Source organism: Mercenaria mercenaria, unplaced genomic scaffold (assembly GCF_021730395.1).
Source record: "Mercenaria mercenaria strain notata unplaced genomic scaffold, MADL_Memer_1 contig_3421, whole genome shotgun sequence".
NCBI classification, from domain to species: domain Eukaryota; kingdom Metazoa; phylum Mollusca; class Bivalvia; order Venerida; family Veneridae; genus Mercenaria; species Mercenaria mercenaria.
Genome location: NW_026461557.1, coordinates 51,809 through 63,899, shown reverse-complemented (window position 1 = coordinate 63,899; position 12,091 = coordinate 51,809). Strand labels below are relative to the sequence as shown.

The following is a 12,091-nucleotide window of genomic DNA, read 5'->3' as shown; positions in this document are numbered from 1 at the left end:
AATGGTACATGTGGCAGTCAGAAACCAAAATACTACCATTCTACCATAATAACTGGGTTAACCTCTGATTAGTATAGTAGGACACGGTACGGAACCACGCCGGTTTTCCGCACCCGCCCCGGCGCCAGCTCTGTTTTTTTTTTATTTTGATATCCGTGTTTTAGATTTGTGTTTGTTCGATTCTGTAAATCACTTTTGAAAAAAAAAACATTGTTTTTATTTGTGTTTTTTAAAATGTTTTAATATATTCGGTAAAGCACATTTGAACACAATTTATTTTGAAGAGGAGTATTTTGGTACAGTCTGTAGCGGAGGAGCAGTGAACACCAAGCTACGCCAGTGACTATGTAGCTTCCGGACTATACTATCTGTAATTATGAATAAGCAGGTTTGAGTTTTATGATTCATGGATTCATGTTTCATACGCAGTATGTTCTGACAGTTATTTACTAACATATAAGCATTTTTGTGTGAACAAGTTTATGGAAATATACATGTAGAAGTATTGATTTTGAAAGCGGCATCTGCAGGAGTACAGTAACTGCAGGAATATTTCAAGGTTACTTGCAGTAATTTTAGGAAAATGGTGCGAAGATAAGTGTTGCTACAGTTCACATTTCGCCTAAAACACAAGTGGAATGTTTATCGTGCAAAACAATTATACAAAACGATTGCTTAATGGTAAATTTGAATATGTTTAGAAAGATTATAAAACGTGATCCATATTTACTCGTGATAGGAGGATCTAACAAAAAAGGCAATTGGAGATTCTTTGAAAGCATTGAGCACAGGAAACAGAACCAGAGGCACGGATAAAATGCAAATATTCACTGTATGTATTAGATAGGTTGACATTTGTCTTGTTTGTGCACGCGTACGTGTTTGAAGTGTACTATACATTTTAATTAGCAACTGATATGACAGAATTTGAAATACTGCAATTTTATGAAAAATTAATTTGCGTCATAAAATGACAGGCTGCATCTGCATTGTGAAGATACGTGTGAAAGATTTAATATTGATTATGTGTTAATTGTTAAATAATTTTTGAAACGTTAAATTATTTTGAAGAAAATGTATTAAAGTTATATCGGAGAAGCATATTCTGCAAAAAATACCTGATTTTCTTTTTAAGCTCACTTGAACCAAATGTTCAGGGTCGAGTTAGAGGTATAGGCTGCTCCCTTGTGATATAATTTTATAATTCTTTCCGCTCTGAACAACTGTTTTAGAATATTTATTATTTCTTACATAAACAGAAAAGTAAAGACCATTGCAGAATGAAAATTAAAAAACATAAAGAATGAAGGTTCTTAATTAATACGTAGACGTATTAAATTTCGAATCTGATGATATATTCATATTAAATGTGTTAAGATTGGTCTCTTCCGCATTCACTTCAGATCTAAATTATATCGTAAAATCTGATGCGGAGTATGTAGACTTCCTTTTCTACATTGAGAGCAAATAGCAAGGCACTTGTCACACGGACATACATATATATCTACTAGACGACATGTCACCAATCTAAAAAAGTTAATTGGTTAGTTTTGATCAACGTACTCTGTTCACGACTATTCTACGTTTGTTAGTTTAATTCGGTGCGTGTGTTCGTATCTTTTTCATATATCTAATGTATACAATAATGTAATTGTTTGAGTCATTGTAACATTTCTGTTTTTACTGTTTTCAGAACCTCAAAAAAGGAAGACAACTGGCATTTTCCACGTAATGATTGTAGAATGATAAAAATCGACAGCAATGTCGGATCTTAAAGCAAAGCTTGCAGATAAAGGCTTTTCTAACTGGATCAAAGCAAATCTTGCGATATCTGTCACCAAAGCTGGTTTGGAAGATTCCGTATGTACCAAACTTCAAACTATTCACCGCGGTATTTTAAATGATATACGAACGGACGATCAGAAACACAACAACATCTTTTGTTATGGTTGCTCAACACAGTCTATAATTCGCTGCTCGAGAATACATCCATGCAATCGGGTGGGCAAGATATGTCCGTTCCATAAACAAACACAATATCGAAAATGTCGAAACGAAATTTGTGATAAAATCAGAGACACAATAGTACAAGCTCATATACATCAAACACCGTCATGGAAAAATACTCGGGCGGAGGCGTGGTGTAAATCTTATTGGGAGTATGCAAAATGCTTTATGCCCTCAGATGGATACTCTGACAAGAACTCATTTTCTGAAACAGACTTCAATGGAATCATTAATATAGCGATAAATCATTCCGCATTTTGTGATGAGATCGACGGTAGTATCTGTAAAAAAGTAAGTATATATAGATTTGCATAAACATCTACTCTAACAAATATGTAACTGTCTTTAATCAAGACTTTTACTTTTTACTTGATTACTTTCGATCATCTAACAAAGCAGCCACGTCCTTCAAATAAGGTAGTTCTGCACGTTTGATAAACCGAAAGTGATGGCGTAACGTCATTTATCCGGAAAACGTAGGATAAAGCCTGGATTCGGCGTACGATAATGAAAATCTTTTTATGAATTTATTGAAATCTGTGAGTAAATGTATTACAATGGCACTGTTGCTATATTTCTAAAGTCAAAATATGATATTAAAACATAACATGTTAAAATAATCAAAGTAATGTCTTAAAATTAGCGTGAAATGTACGGTTCACTTTAATCATGGTCAGATATCTCAAAAATAAGCACAAGGACCTATACGTTTTGTTTCATCAAATTATAGGCCATGTGTTTATTTACAACTGTGAGAAGTTTCATCAAAATCTACAGTGTAGAAAAATTTCTATTCGCGAAAATATTATGGAAGTTATGATTTTCCCATAGACTCCCATTATGAAATATTGCGTGAGATCCAAGTTATTCTAATCAGTCTACCAAAAATTCAAGTACTAGAGCCTATCTTTTTTATTTGCTGAATTTTCTGTGTATATTCTGAAGTTTTGAAAAATCAGAGTTTTATCAAATCCTACAATGTAGAAAAAACTTCGATCCAAACGTGCAGAACTACCTTAAATTGTTTTGCGTCTAGGCTGTTGAGAATTACGCTCAATCAAAACGAGTTTTAACATTTATATTTATGTCGTGGAGTTTCCACTTATGTATTTTGTAAATCTTTTTAGTGAAATGGCCAACGCAATTTGAGAAATACAAAGTAAATTGCTTACGTTTTTAACACAGCAGACCCATTCTTTTCTTCAGGCGCGAAGTATTGTGAATGGTATAAGACATAATTCAGACCTTTCAGTCGGTGACCAGCAGCTTGAAGACATAGTTACCCTGCTTAAACAATTACTGTCATGTTGTGAAGAATTCAAGAACAGTTCTCAGGCAGCGCAAGCAATACTGAAACTAGAAAATGTATGTATCTTTAACCATATTTCGTAATGATTTCACTGACTACAATAATGAATTACGTTAAAGCTAAGCTCTGTATGCCATTATCTTATTTGTACTATCTCGTATAACAAGCTGAATTTAGTGTGTGAGATTTGATTGCCACTAACGCGCTATCCACCCCTCCAGGTTACTGAATGACCGTTTGAATGCGTTATCCAACTTTAAGACTTGCCTTAGAGCATGCTGTATTATATGTTGTATATCTACCTTTTCCCTCCATTAACACTGTTTAATCTGCAATAAAAGTTAATATTATTAAAATGGTTGGTATTTAAATTCTGTTAAATCTATTCACTACACTGTCGAAATAAGGGCAGCAGCTTTGCAATGTGTGTTCCTGGCTGTGACTGCTGTACTCACTGCTTCCAGAGATTATACTTTTACCTCAAGACATTTCGGTTCAGATTTTTACGGATGAGAACGTATTTTAATTATATAGGTTTACACAGAAGCAGAACTTTGCAAAGGATCATATTTCTTGGCGTTATTATGTTTAATGTGTCATCTAAATATAATTTGTGAACCCCCTTGATTGATTATCGTCAAACTTTGTCTCCATTTCTTCAACTGCTTCCGCCTGAATGATTTTAGGCGTTGCCAAAGCTAAAGATAACCTCTGAAACGAATCTTTGGCATGAATCGCTTAATGGATCATCACACTTGGCTCTGTAATATTCTTCTAACTTAATAGTACTCCCTAAGTCTTTTTAAATGGTTCCGCTTGACTGATTTTAGGAACTGCCAGAGCTGAAAGTAGGGAAAAATACATTTAAACGACTTCTTTGCATGCACTTTTTGGTAGATTGCCACCAAACTTGGTCTATAGCATCTTTGTAAAATCCTGTCTTTATTCATTCAAATGGTTCATATCAAATGATTTTAGGAACAGCAAGAAGTAAAAATAGAAAAACCATTTAAACGACTTAGTTTCATGAACCGCTAGATGGATCTTCACCGAATTTGGTCTGGAGCTTCCTTGTAAAATCCTCTCTTTTTTATTCAAATGGTTTCTATTGAATGATTTTAGGAACTTCAAAAACTAAAATAAGCAAAAAACAGTTAAACATCTAGGTTTCATGAACCGCTAGATGGATCATCACCAAAATTGGTCTGGAGCATCCTTGTGAGATACTCTGAAATTTATCCAAATGTCCCACTTAACTTGTTTTAGGGGACATCAAAAATTAGAGAAAAAGAAATAAAAACGATTTCTTCTCATGAATCGCTTGTTTGGTTTACACCAAACTTGGTCTGTAGCATCCTTGTAAAGTTCTCGCCAAAATTTATTTAGATGATTCAGCTTGAGTGATCTTTAAGTGGCCATTTGATTTGAATATAGACCAAAATACTTGAAATGACTTTATATCATTATCAATTGATGTAGCATCACCAAACGTGGGTTGTATCATCTTGCTGGGGTACTCTCAGGTTCCGCATGACTGATTGTATAGACTATCAGAGCTAAAATAGATAAAAAAAAACGTTTAATGGATCGTTACAAAACCTGATCTGTAGCATCCTTGTTTGTATTTCCAAATTGTTACGCTTGACTCATGTTAGGGGAAGCCAGAGCTATAAATAGAAAAACCTTTTATACTGAACACAGTTGTTGTTATCATGAGTTTCCGGTGATTTAATTAGGTCTACTATGTTCTTTTTGTTGCATACTTGTTATGAAATACACACTCGTCGAAAGAAAATCACTTTTAGGAGGGCTTAAACATATTCACCTGATTGTAACAAACTCCTCCTAAATGCCATTACAGTCAAACCTGTGTTAAAGACCACCTCTGAACAGATATCAGCTGGCTCTAAAGACCACATGTTTTGTTTCCCAAGTTAACATATACAGTGTATTTCAACCTGTGAAAAAAGACTACCTCCAATTAAAGACCACATTTTTGCTCTCCAACGGGTGGTCTTTATAGACAGGTTTAACTGTATTTTATTTCTCCATTTTTAGTTGAAGGATGATACACTTTCAGTCACGGAGGGGGATGTAAAACAGTGTCTCCAAAATCAATATGATGATCTTGTAAAAGGTAATTATTCATACATACAAGGTATGTTCAATTATCACTACGTTTGAAAAATAAATGCTTTTATATGTACCTTTTTTCTCGACATTTGATAAGAACCTGATAGAACGGGCCACTTGTGATCTTCTTGTTTATCAAAATGATCAAAACCTTTTGTCTTACTTTTAGTTTTAGAATTATAGTTTCTTTTTATAAAATCTTTAAGTTTGACTCACTGAAAACATATTTAGTAATGAAAAATGACAGGAAAGTGTATTGTTTCATACTGTTTCAGACTTGAAAGCTGACCTAATACAGTTTAATAAAGATCAACTTGGAACAACACCTATATCACCGGTATTAGAAGAGGTTGACAGCCCGCTTCTGGAACTATACGTACCGACGATAATTGCTAGGGTCCAGCCAGGCGTTACAGACCAGAGAACAACTCCTGTGGCAACGCTGAAGGACGTATTTTTCGGTCGCAAAGATCGTTATAGGGAAATTTATTTATGCGCCGACACAGGCCTAGGAAAGACAGTATATGGAAAACGACTTGCATTAATGTGGAGCCAAGCCAACGAACCGGATCAAAATGAATGTAACATCACCCTTGAGGAAATAGATGTAATGAAAAGTTTTGATTTTGTGTTTTTCATTTCCTTGAAAGAGTCTGATCAGATGCATGTTGACGTTGATGACATGATTGAACATCAGATAATTAAGAATTTAGCACGAAAGTCAAGCTATAGGACAGAATTTATAGAAAAAGTCTTAACCAATGAGAACTGTTTGATTATCCTAGATGGTCTTGATGAATGGTCACATGCCACAGAACATATCCCTCATAGAAAATCAAGACAAACTTGCACGTTCTTCACGACGACAAGGCCATGGAAATTTACCATCGCCAAGATCAAACAAAGTAAAATAGATCAACAACTTGAAATGAGAGGGATCGACACTGTCGGGAAACAGAAATTGTTGTCAATTGTAATGAAAAACTTAATGGGTAATGAAGTGGATTGTGAGTCAGTCACTCAGTTAAAAGACTTTGAAACAGAAGTTAAAAAGAGGAAAATTGTGGAATTCGAGACCAGTCCAATGTTGTTACTCTATCTGATATGTCTTTGGCTCGACGAAAAGCCACTTGGCGACTCTCGCTGTAGTCTGTATAGCAATATTGTTGAAATGTTGCTACAAAAATTTGCAGAAAAGCAGCAAATATTACCAACATTTGCGGAAGATAAAATGAGCATACCAGAATGTTTCAAAAGAAACGAACAATGTTGCAAATACTTCACATTCGTCGATGCTTTATCATATCTTGCTTTTATAACTCTGTTTAACCAACATATTGAAAATAAGTATGTATTTGCAGATACGATAGCAAAGGAAAACATGCCTGGGAAGTATATAGAATTTTGGTTAAAAACCGGTATCTTAACACAAATCAAAGGTCGAAAAAGGCTCACGACACACGACATTAGAGTGTCGTTCATTCATAAAACCTTTCATGAGTTTTTCGCAGCTTTGCATCTTGCACTTAGCGAACCAGAAGATGTAACAGACGTTGTGGGAAAGGTGTGCCCAGACATGAACTCGGTTCTTCAAAATGCAAGTTTTCTAGAATTTCTCTGTGGTCTTAGTCCAGCTACTAGCAGTAGAATATTAAAAAGTTTGGTCGCACGTCAAGCAACAGATAAATTCACACAAAGGCTTCGGAACAACACCTATGCTTTCCTTGACTACTGGGAAATCTGTGATTTAAAACAGGACTTCCAGGATATGATGGTAGCCTGTGTGAATGAATCTAAAGACAACAGTCATATTCCTAATTATCGTTTAGAAGATATATTTCTGAATTTTGACAGTGAACCAGGGAAGCGCTACGTGACGCTTTGTGTGATTTGGTTGAACACAAAATGTTAAATCAATCAAATTTGGTCGATCTCTTGTCCTGGAGAAGTGCATGAATTATGCAAAATCCTGAATGTACAAGGCATGACATGTCTACAGAACTTGATCTTTGGGGTCATCCAGACAAAAAAGATGTAGAGATTCTACTCGAGACATCCCCTAAACGCTGAAGTGCCTTCTTCTTCACGGATGCGAAATGATAGGATATAGGGAATATGAAAAGCACATAGAGTATCAGAAGCAAGTTTCGATTCACTTCAGACTTTGGACATTCTCGACAGCATAGACGTGTACTGCATCAAACTCAAACATGATCTGATACGAAACTATTCAAATGGTTAGAAGAGAGAAAATATATGAAACAAATTAAGATTGCTCGCGTAAAATGCTTGGACCATCTTAATTACCGGTGTAATTCCAGCGATCACATATTCGATCTGTCAGGACACGGTCATCTTGACATCGTTGGACTTGGAGACATGTGCGTTGCTGATGTCAAGGTCAACTCGTTAGCTTTACAGGAATTCTGGGCAGAATGTAGTGAGTCCATTGTCACATCCTTCTTGACCAGCTATGCTCCGTTGGCTGCGAACCTACACACATTTGTTGTCGAGTTCATTGATTCGACAGCAGTGGTGGAACACATTTTGGACACGTTGCCACATTTGGATAGTCTTTGTCATCTTCAGCTGAAAGGTATGGATCTGCAAGAAAGGGAACTGATATTGACCAATCAGCACTCAGTTAGGCATATACGACTGATAGATATGAAAATGGAAAGTAGAGCACTGAAAAACTTAATTGAAAAGTTAGAGACATATAGTAATTCTGTCACTGTAGAAATGGCGTCATGCATCGTACAACAAGATAAAGGCGATGAGAGTATCTGTTTTGAGAAGATAAGAGATAAGATTCTGTTGTCAGAAAAACATTTTACTGTAATTGCAAACTTGAGATGTTCTGGACATTATAATGCTTTTGCATTTAGGACAGTTCGTGGTAAATAGAGTCTAGCTCTTTGGAACTAGATTTCATTGTAGTCATAAGGGAAGTAAATTACATTTTAAAGGGAATACAATAAATAAGTAGAATAATTGCAGTCATCGAGTAAAAACGTTTTTCTATGTCCAAATAGGTATCAAACTAGTCACAGAATCCTGCATTTTCAAGAATAACTGACTGCATTATCTTGACACTTGTCCTTCTTTCCGTCTTTTGGACTCGGTGTTACGTGTTCTAGTCCTTTGGGATTATGGAGTCTATTAATTGTATTCTGCTTAAAACAGGACATGAAGGTTGTAGCAAATTTCCTTTGTTCTTATAAACGGACTCAATCAAACCGAATCTTTTATTATTTTGCATAGTTATGTTCTATGCTTCCAAACGGTTTGCTTAGATTTTGATAATTATCACAGCAGGAGTTTTAAGTGCCAAGTTACGGTTATAAATAGTGCCTACATGCTCTGACTCAATCAAAGCCAGTCTATTATCTTTTGCTTAGTTGTGTTTTGCTTTCTTTCTAAATGACATCTGAGAATAAATTGTGTAAACTACATCAAAGTCTCAGGTGTTGAGGCACATTTTATATAAAATGAAGCAGACAACATTTAACATGATACAACTCTGTTTATCATTACTTAGCTCAAAAGAAAGAGCGCAAATCTACGGATCGTGGGGTCGCGAGTTCGAGCCTTGGGCGAGGCGTATGTTCTCCGTGACGATTTGTTAAAAGACATTGTGTCTGAAATCATTCGTCAAAACACTTCCGATTCATGTTGGGAAATTGGCAGTTACATGCGGAGAACAGGTTTATACTGGTACAGAATCCAGGAATACTGGTTAGGTTAACTGCCCGCCGTTACATAACTGAAATACTGTTGAAAACGATGTTAAACCCAAAACAACCAACCAACCAATTAATTAAAATTTCTAAGATTTAGATCAATTTTACAGGAAAATGTTCCAATTGAAGCGGACAGAATAGAAACGAAATTTAATTTTAAGTCGGTGTGTGTACATACATAGCAATAAATATTAGCGATGTATCGCTGTTTATGGACTATATAGTTCACAATTATTTTTTCTCATATCTTGTATCTTAATTAAGAGTATTAGCTCATTTCAACTAGAACCTTAAGATGATCATGGTGTGACTTTAAAATTGTTTGCCGTTTTAAAAAGTTGGTTTTCCCGGAAATAATTCCCATGTCTTATGATCTCTAATTTTGTCACTAAATAGTTGTACCCTGAGCTGACATCGATTATATTTCTTCCTATCCAGCTCCTCTTTTGTAGTTCTGTCTTATACATATTATTAAACTTATATTTAACAGCATAATTAATTCACTTATTCAACAATAATTGAAATGGTTAATGGTGTAAATAAACTTTTTAAATTATGATTGTTTTATGTTTTATAGTTTAAAAACCACCAACATGTACTTCTAACATTGATGATAAAACCAGTGTTGCATACTCATATACTCATAGTATAAATTTAGAATAGCTAACCGTTGAAAAAAAAAACAAGAGAAAGAAAAGATCGGCACTCAATTTACATCAACATAATCCCGTTTAATGTTTACCTGTTTTGCATATTAGTCAATGTTAGATTCTTTTGTAATGGAATTTATCAGCCTAGGCATGTATGTCATTGTAGGTTATTAACATACAACATAACCGCATTTTTAACATGACAGAGGTTTCAATCAAACACATTTCTAGCATTTTTTGAGACCTGTTCACGACCTATACATGACAAAAAAGTTTTAAAAATTTATATTTTCACTTTATTTTCATTGATATTTCAAGAGAAATCCAGTTATTATCACAGTGTAAGATTCATCATGTTGCAGTCAAAATTACATATCTATAGTGATTCTTGCATAATATCATGGTCATCTTATCTACGTCTTCTTGTACAGTAGACAAAACTCTTTCAAATGATACCAAAAATGTGAGGTTACCAAGCATCGAAATATTATCTATTTCTGGATCACTTTTAAGTCTAAGTGAAGTTACGCCATGATATATAGAGAATCTGTCATTGGTCTTCGGTTAAGATCAGAAAATCCCAACCCGAGGGCGCACCGCTCAAGTCTTAAACGAGGCTGTGCCGAGTTTAAGACTTGAGCGGTGCGCCCGAGTGTTGGGATTTCCGATCTTCACCGAACACTAATGATGGATTCTATTTCTCACTTACCACAACAGAAACAACAAAAACAAGCATGAAAATATGAAACTATTTAAAACGCGGGAAATTGATGTCTGTAAGCAGAAGTGACGTCGTGACATTTCAGTGACGCACAATAACAAAGTTCCGCTTTAGTTTTATCGTTTGTAGCGTAACGGTACGTTCTTATCATATTAAAGTAATGAATTTTGAATCGAGAAATACACTATAAGGAACAGAAAGGAAAGATAAAGGTACCTAGTTTTTAATTATTTTACATAAATAATATGTGTATTCAGTGCATGAAGTAGTCCGTCACAGGAGTGTGGGATAACCCATGTGAGATAAGATTTTCCAACATTTCTAAAAATAGAGATTTTTCTGTCCGATAAGTGAGAATATAAGATTCTTTCACTGGTTGTAGGTGCAGATGGGAATATCCGGCCTCGAGGGTAACTGTTTAGGCGGTAACGAGGTTCCTACCCGAGAGCCGGATATTCCCATCTGCACCTATAACCAGTGACAGAATCTTTTTCTTGCATACCGATATCAAGATAAAATAATAAAAATAAAATCAGTCGAACGGCTTTCTTTTTAGAACTATTTCTTATAGCTGTGTATTTAAACAAAGCGCGGGAAACCAACGTCCGTAAACAGGAAAGACGTCATGACGTTTCAAAACAAATAACAATGTTTAGTTCCGGTTTTGTTTTATCAGTTGCAGCTTAACGTTATGAAATGTTTGATAAAATAACGTGATTTGAATCGAGAAATATACTATCAGGAACCAATAGGAACTGTCAAGGTATTGAATTTTTATTCCGTTTTTTAAATAAAATATAAATTATTACATAAATCTTCTACATATATGTAGTTCGTAGTACGTCATTAACAGCACGAGAGTCATCTTACACCCCGGGGATTTTTCCAGCACCGGTAAAAATACCGGAAATCCCCGTCTGGTATGCAAGAAACTTTTTTATCCTACCTTCATGCAAAATAAAGGCAAAAATCAAGGGGTCAGATAAATTTTGCTTTATCTGGTCAGTGACTAAATAAAGCTTGGCGGACTACTTTTTGGATTTTTTTTAAAACGACGCCATCTTGTTTTTGAGAATAACTGCTAAAAGACATATTTATGCAATTATTTTCATAAACGCGCTTTATTAGGTATGTGAGACCATCACAAATGTATAGTGTATGCATACCGTACTTGCAATTACTACAAAAAGTTAATTAAGTTTCGACAGAGTTGTTATCATATTAAATTCAGAGTATTATAAATAAATCCATCCGCCTCAATCTAGAAGAGTATATAGAAACTGTAATATAGAATCTACTCGTGATTTGAAAAATGTAAAATTTTGTTCTATGTAAAAATCTATTAAATGATTTATAAATAGCTCTACAACAAAATTGTATTTGTTTGTTTTTCCATTTCCATCAGTTTTTTGATAAGGGGATTTCAATTTACGATCAAGCCTCAAACCTCCTGTTCGTTGCTTTCTAAACATGTTGAAAATTTGTTTTTGTTTTTGTAGCAAAAACAAAAGCTTTGAAGTAGTAGTCT

At 34.8% G+C, this 12,091-nt stretch overlaps 1 protein-coding gene across 1 annotated transcript; it reads left to right on the top strand.

Moving 5' to 3' along the window:
• Nucleotides 1-341: 341 nt before the first annotated feature.
• Nucleotides 342-7,361, top strand: LOC123526328 (uncharacterized). The gene is made up of 5 exons (XM_045305435.2): nucleotides 342-832; nucleotides 1,694-2,298; nucleotides 3,214-3,372; nucleotides 5,375-5,453; nucleotides 5,725-7,361. Exons 2-5 carry the CDS (start codon nucleotides 1,762-1,764, stop codon nucleotides 7,359-7,361), a joined length of 2,412 nt encoding a protein of 803 aa, XP_045161370.2. The 5' UTR covers nucleotides 342-832; nucleotides 1,694-1,761.
• The last annotated feature ends 4,730 nt before the right edge of the window (nucleotides 7,362-12,091 follow it).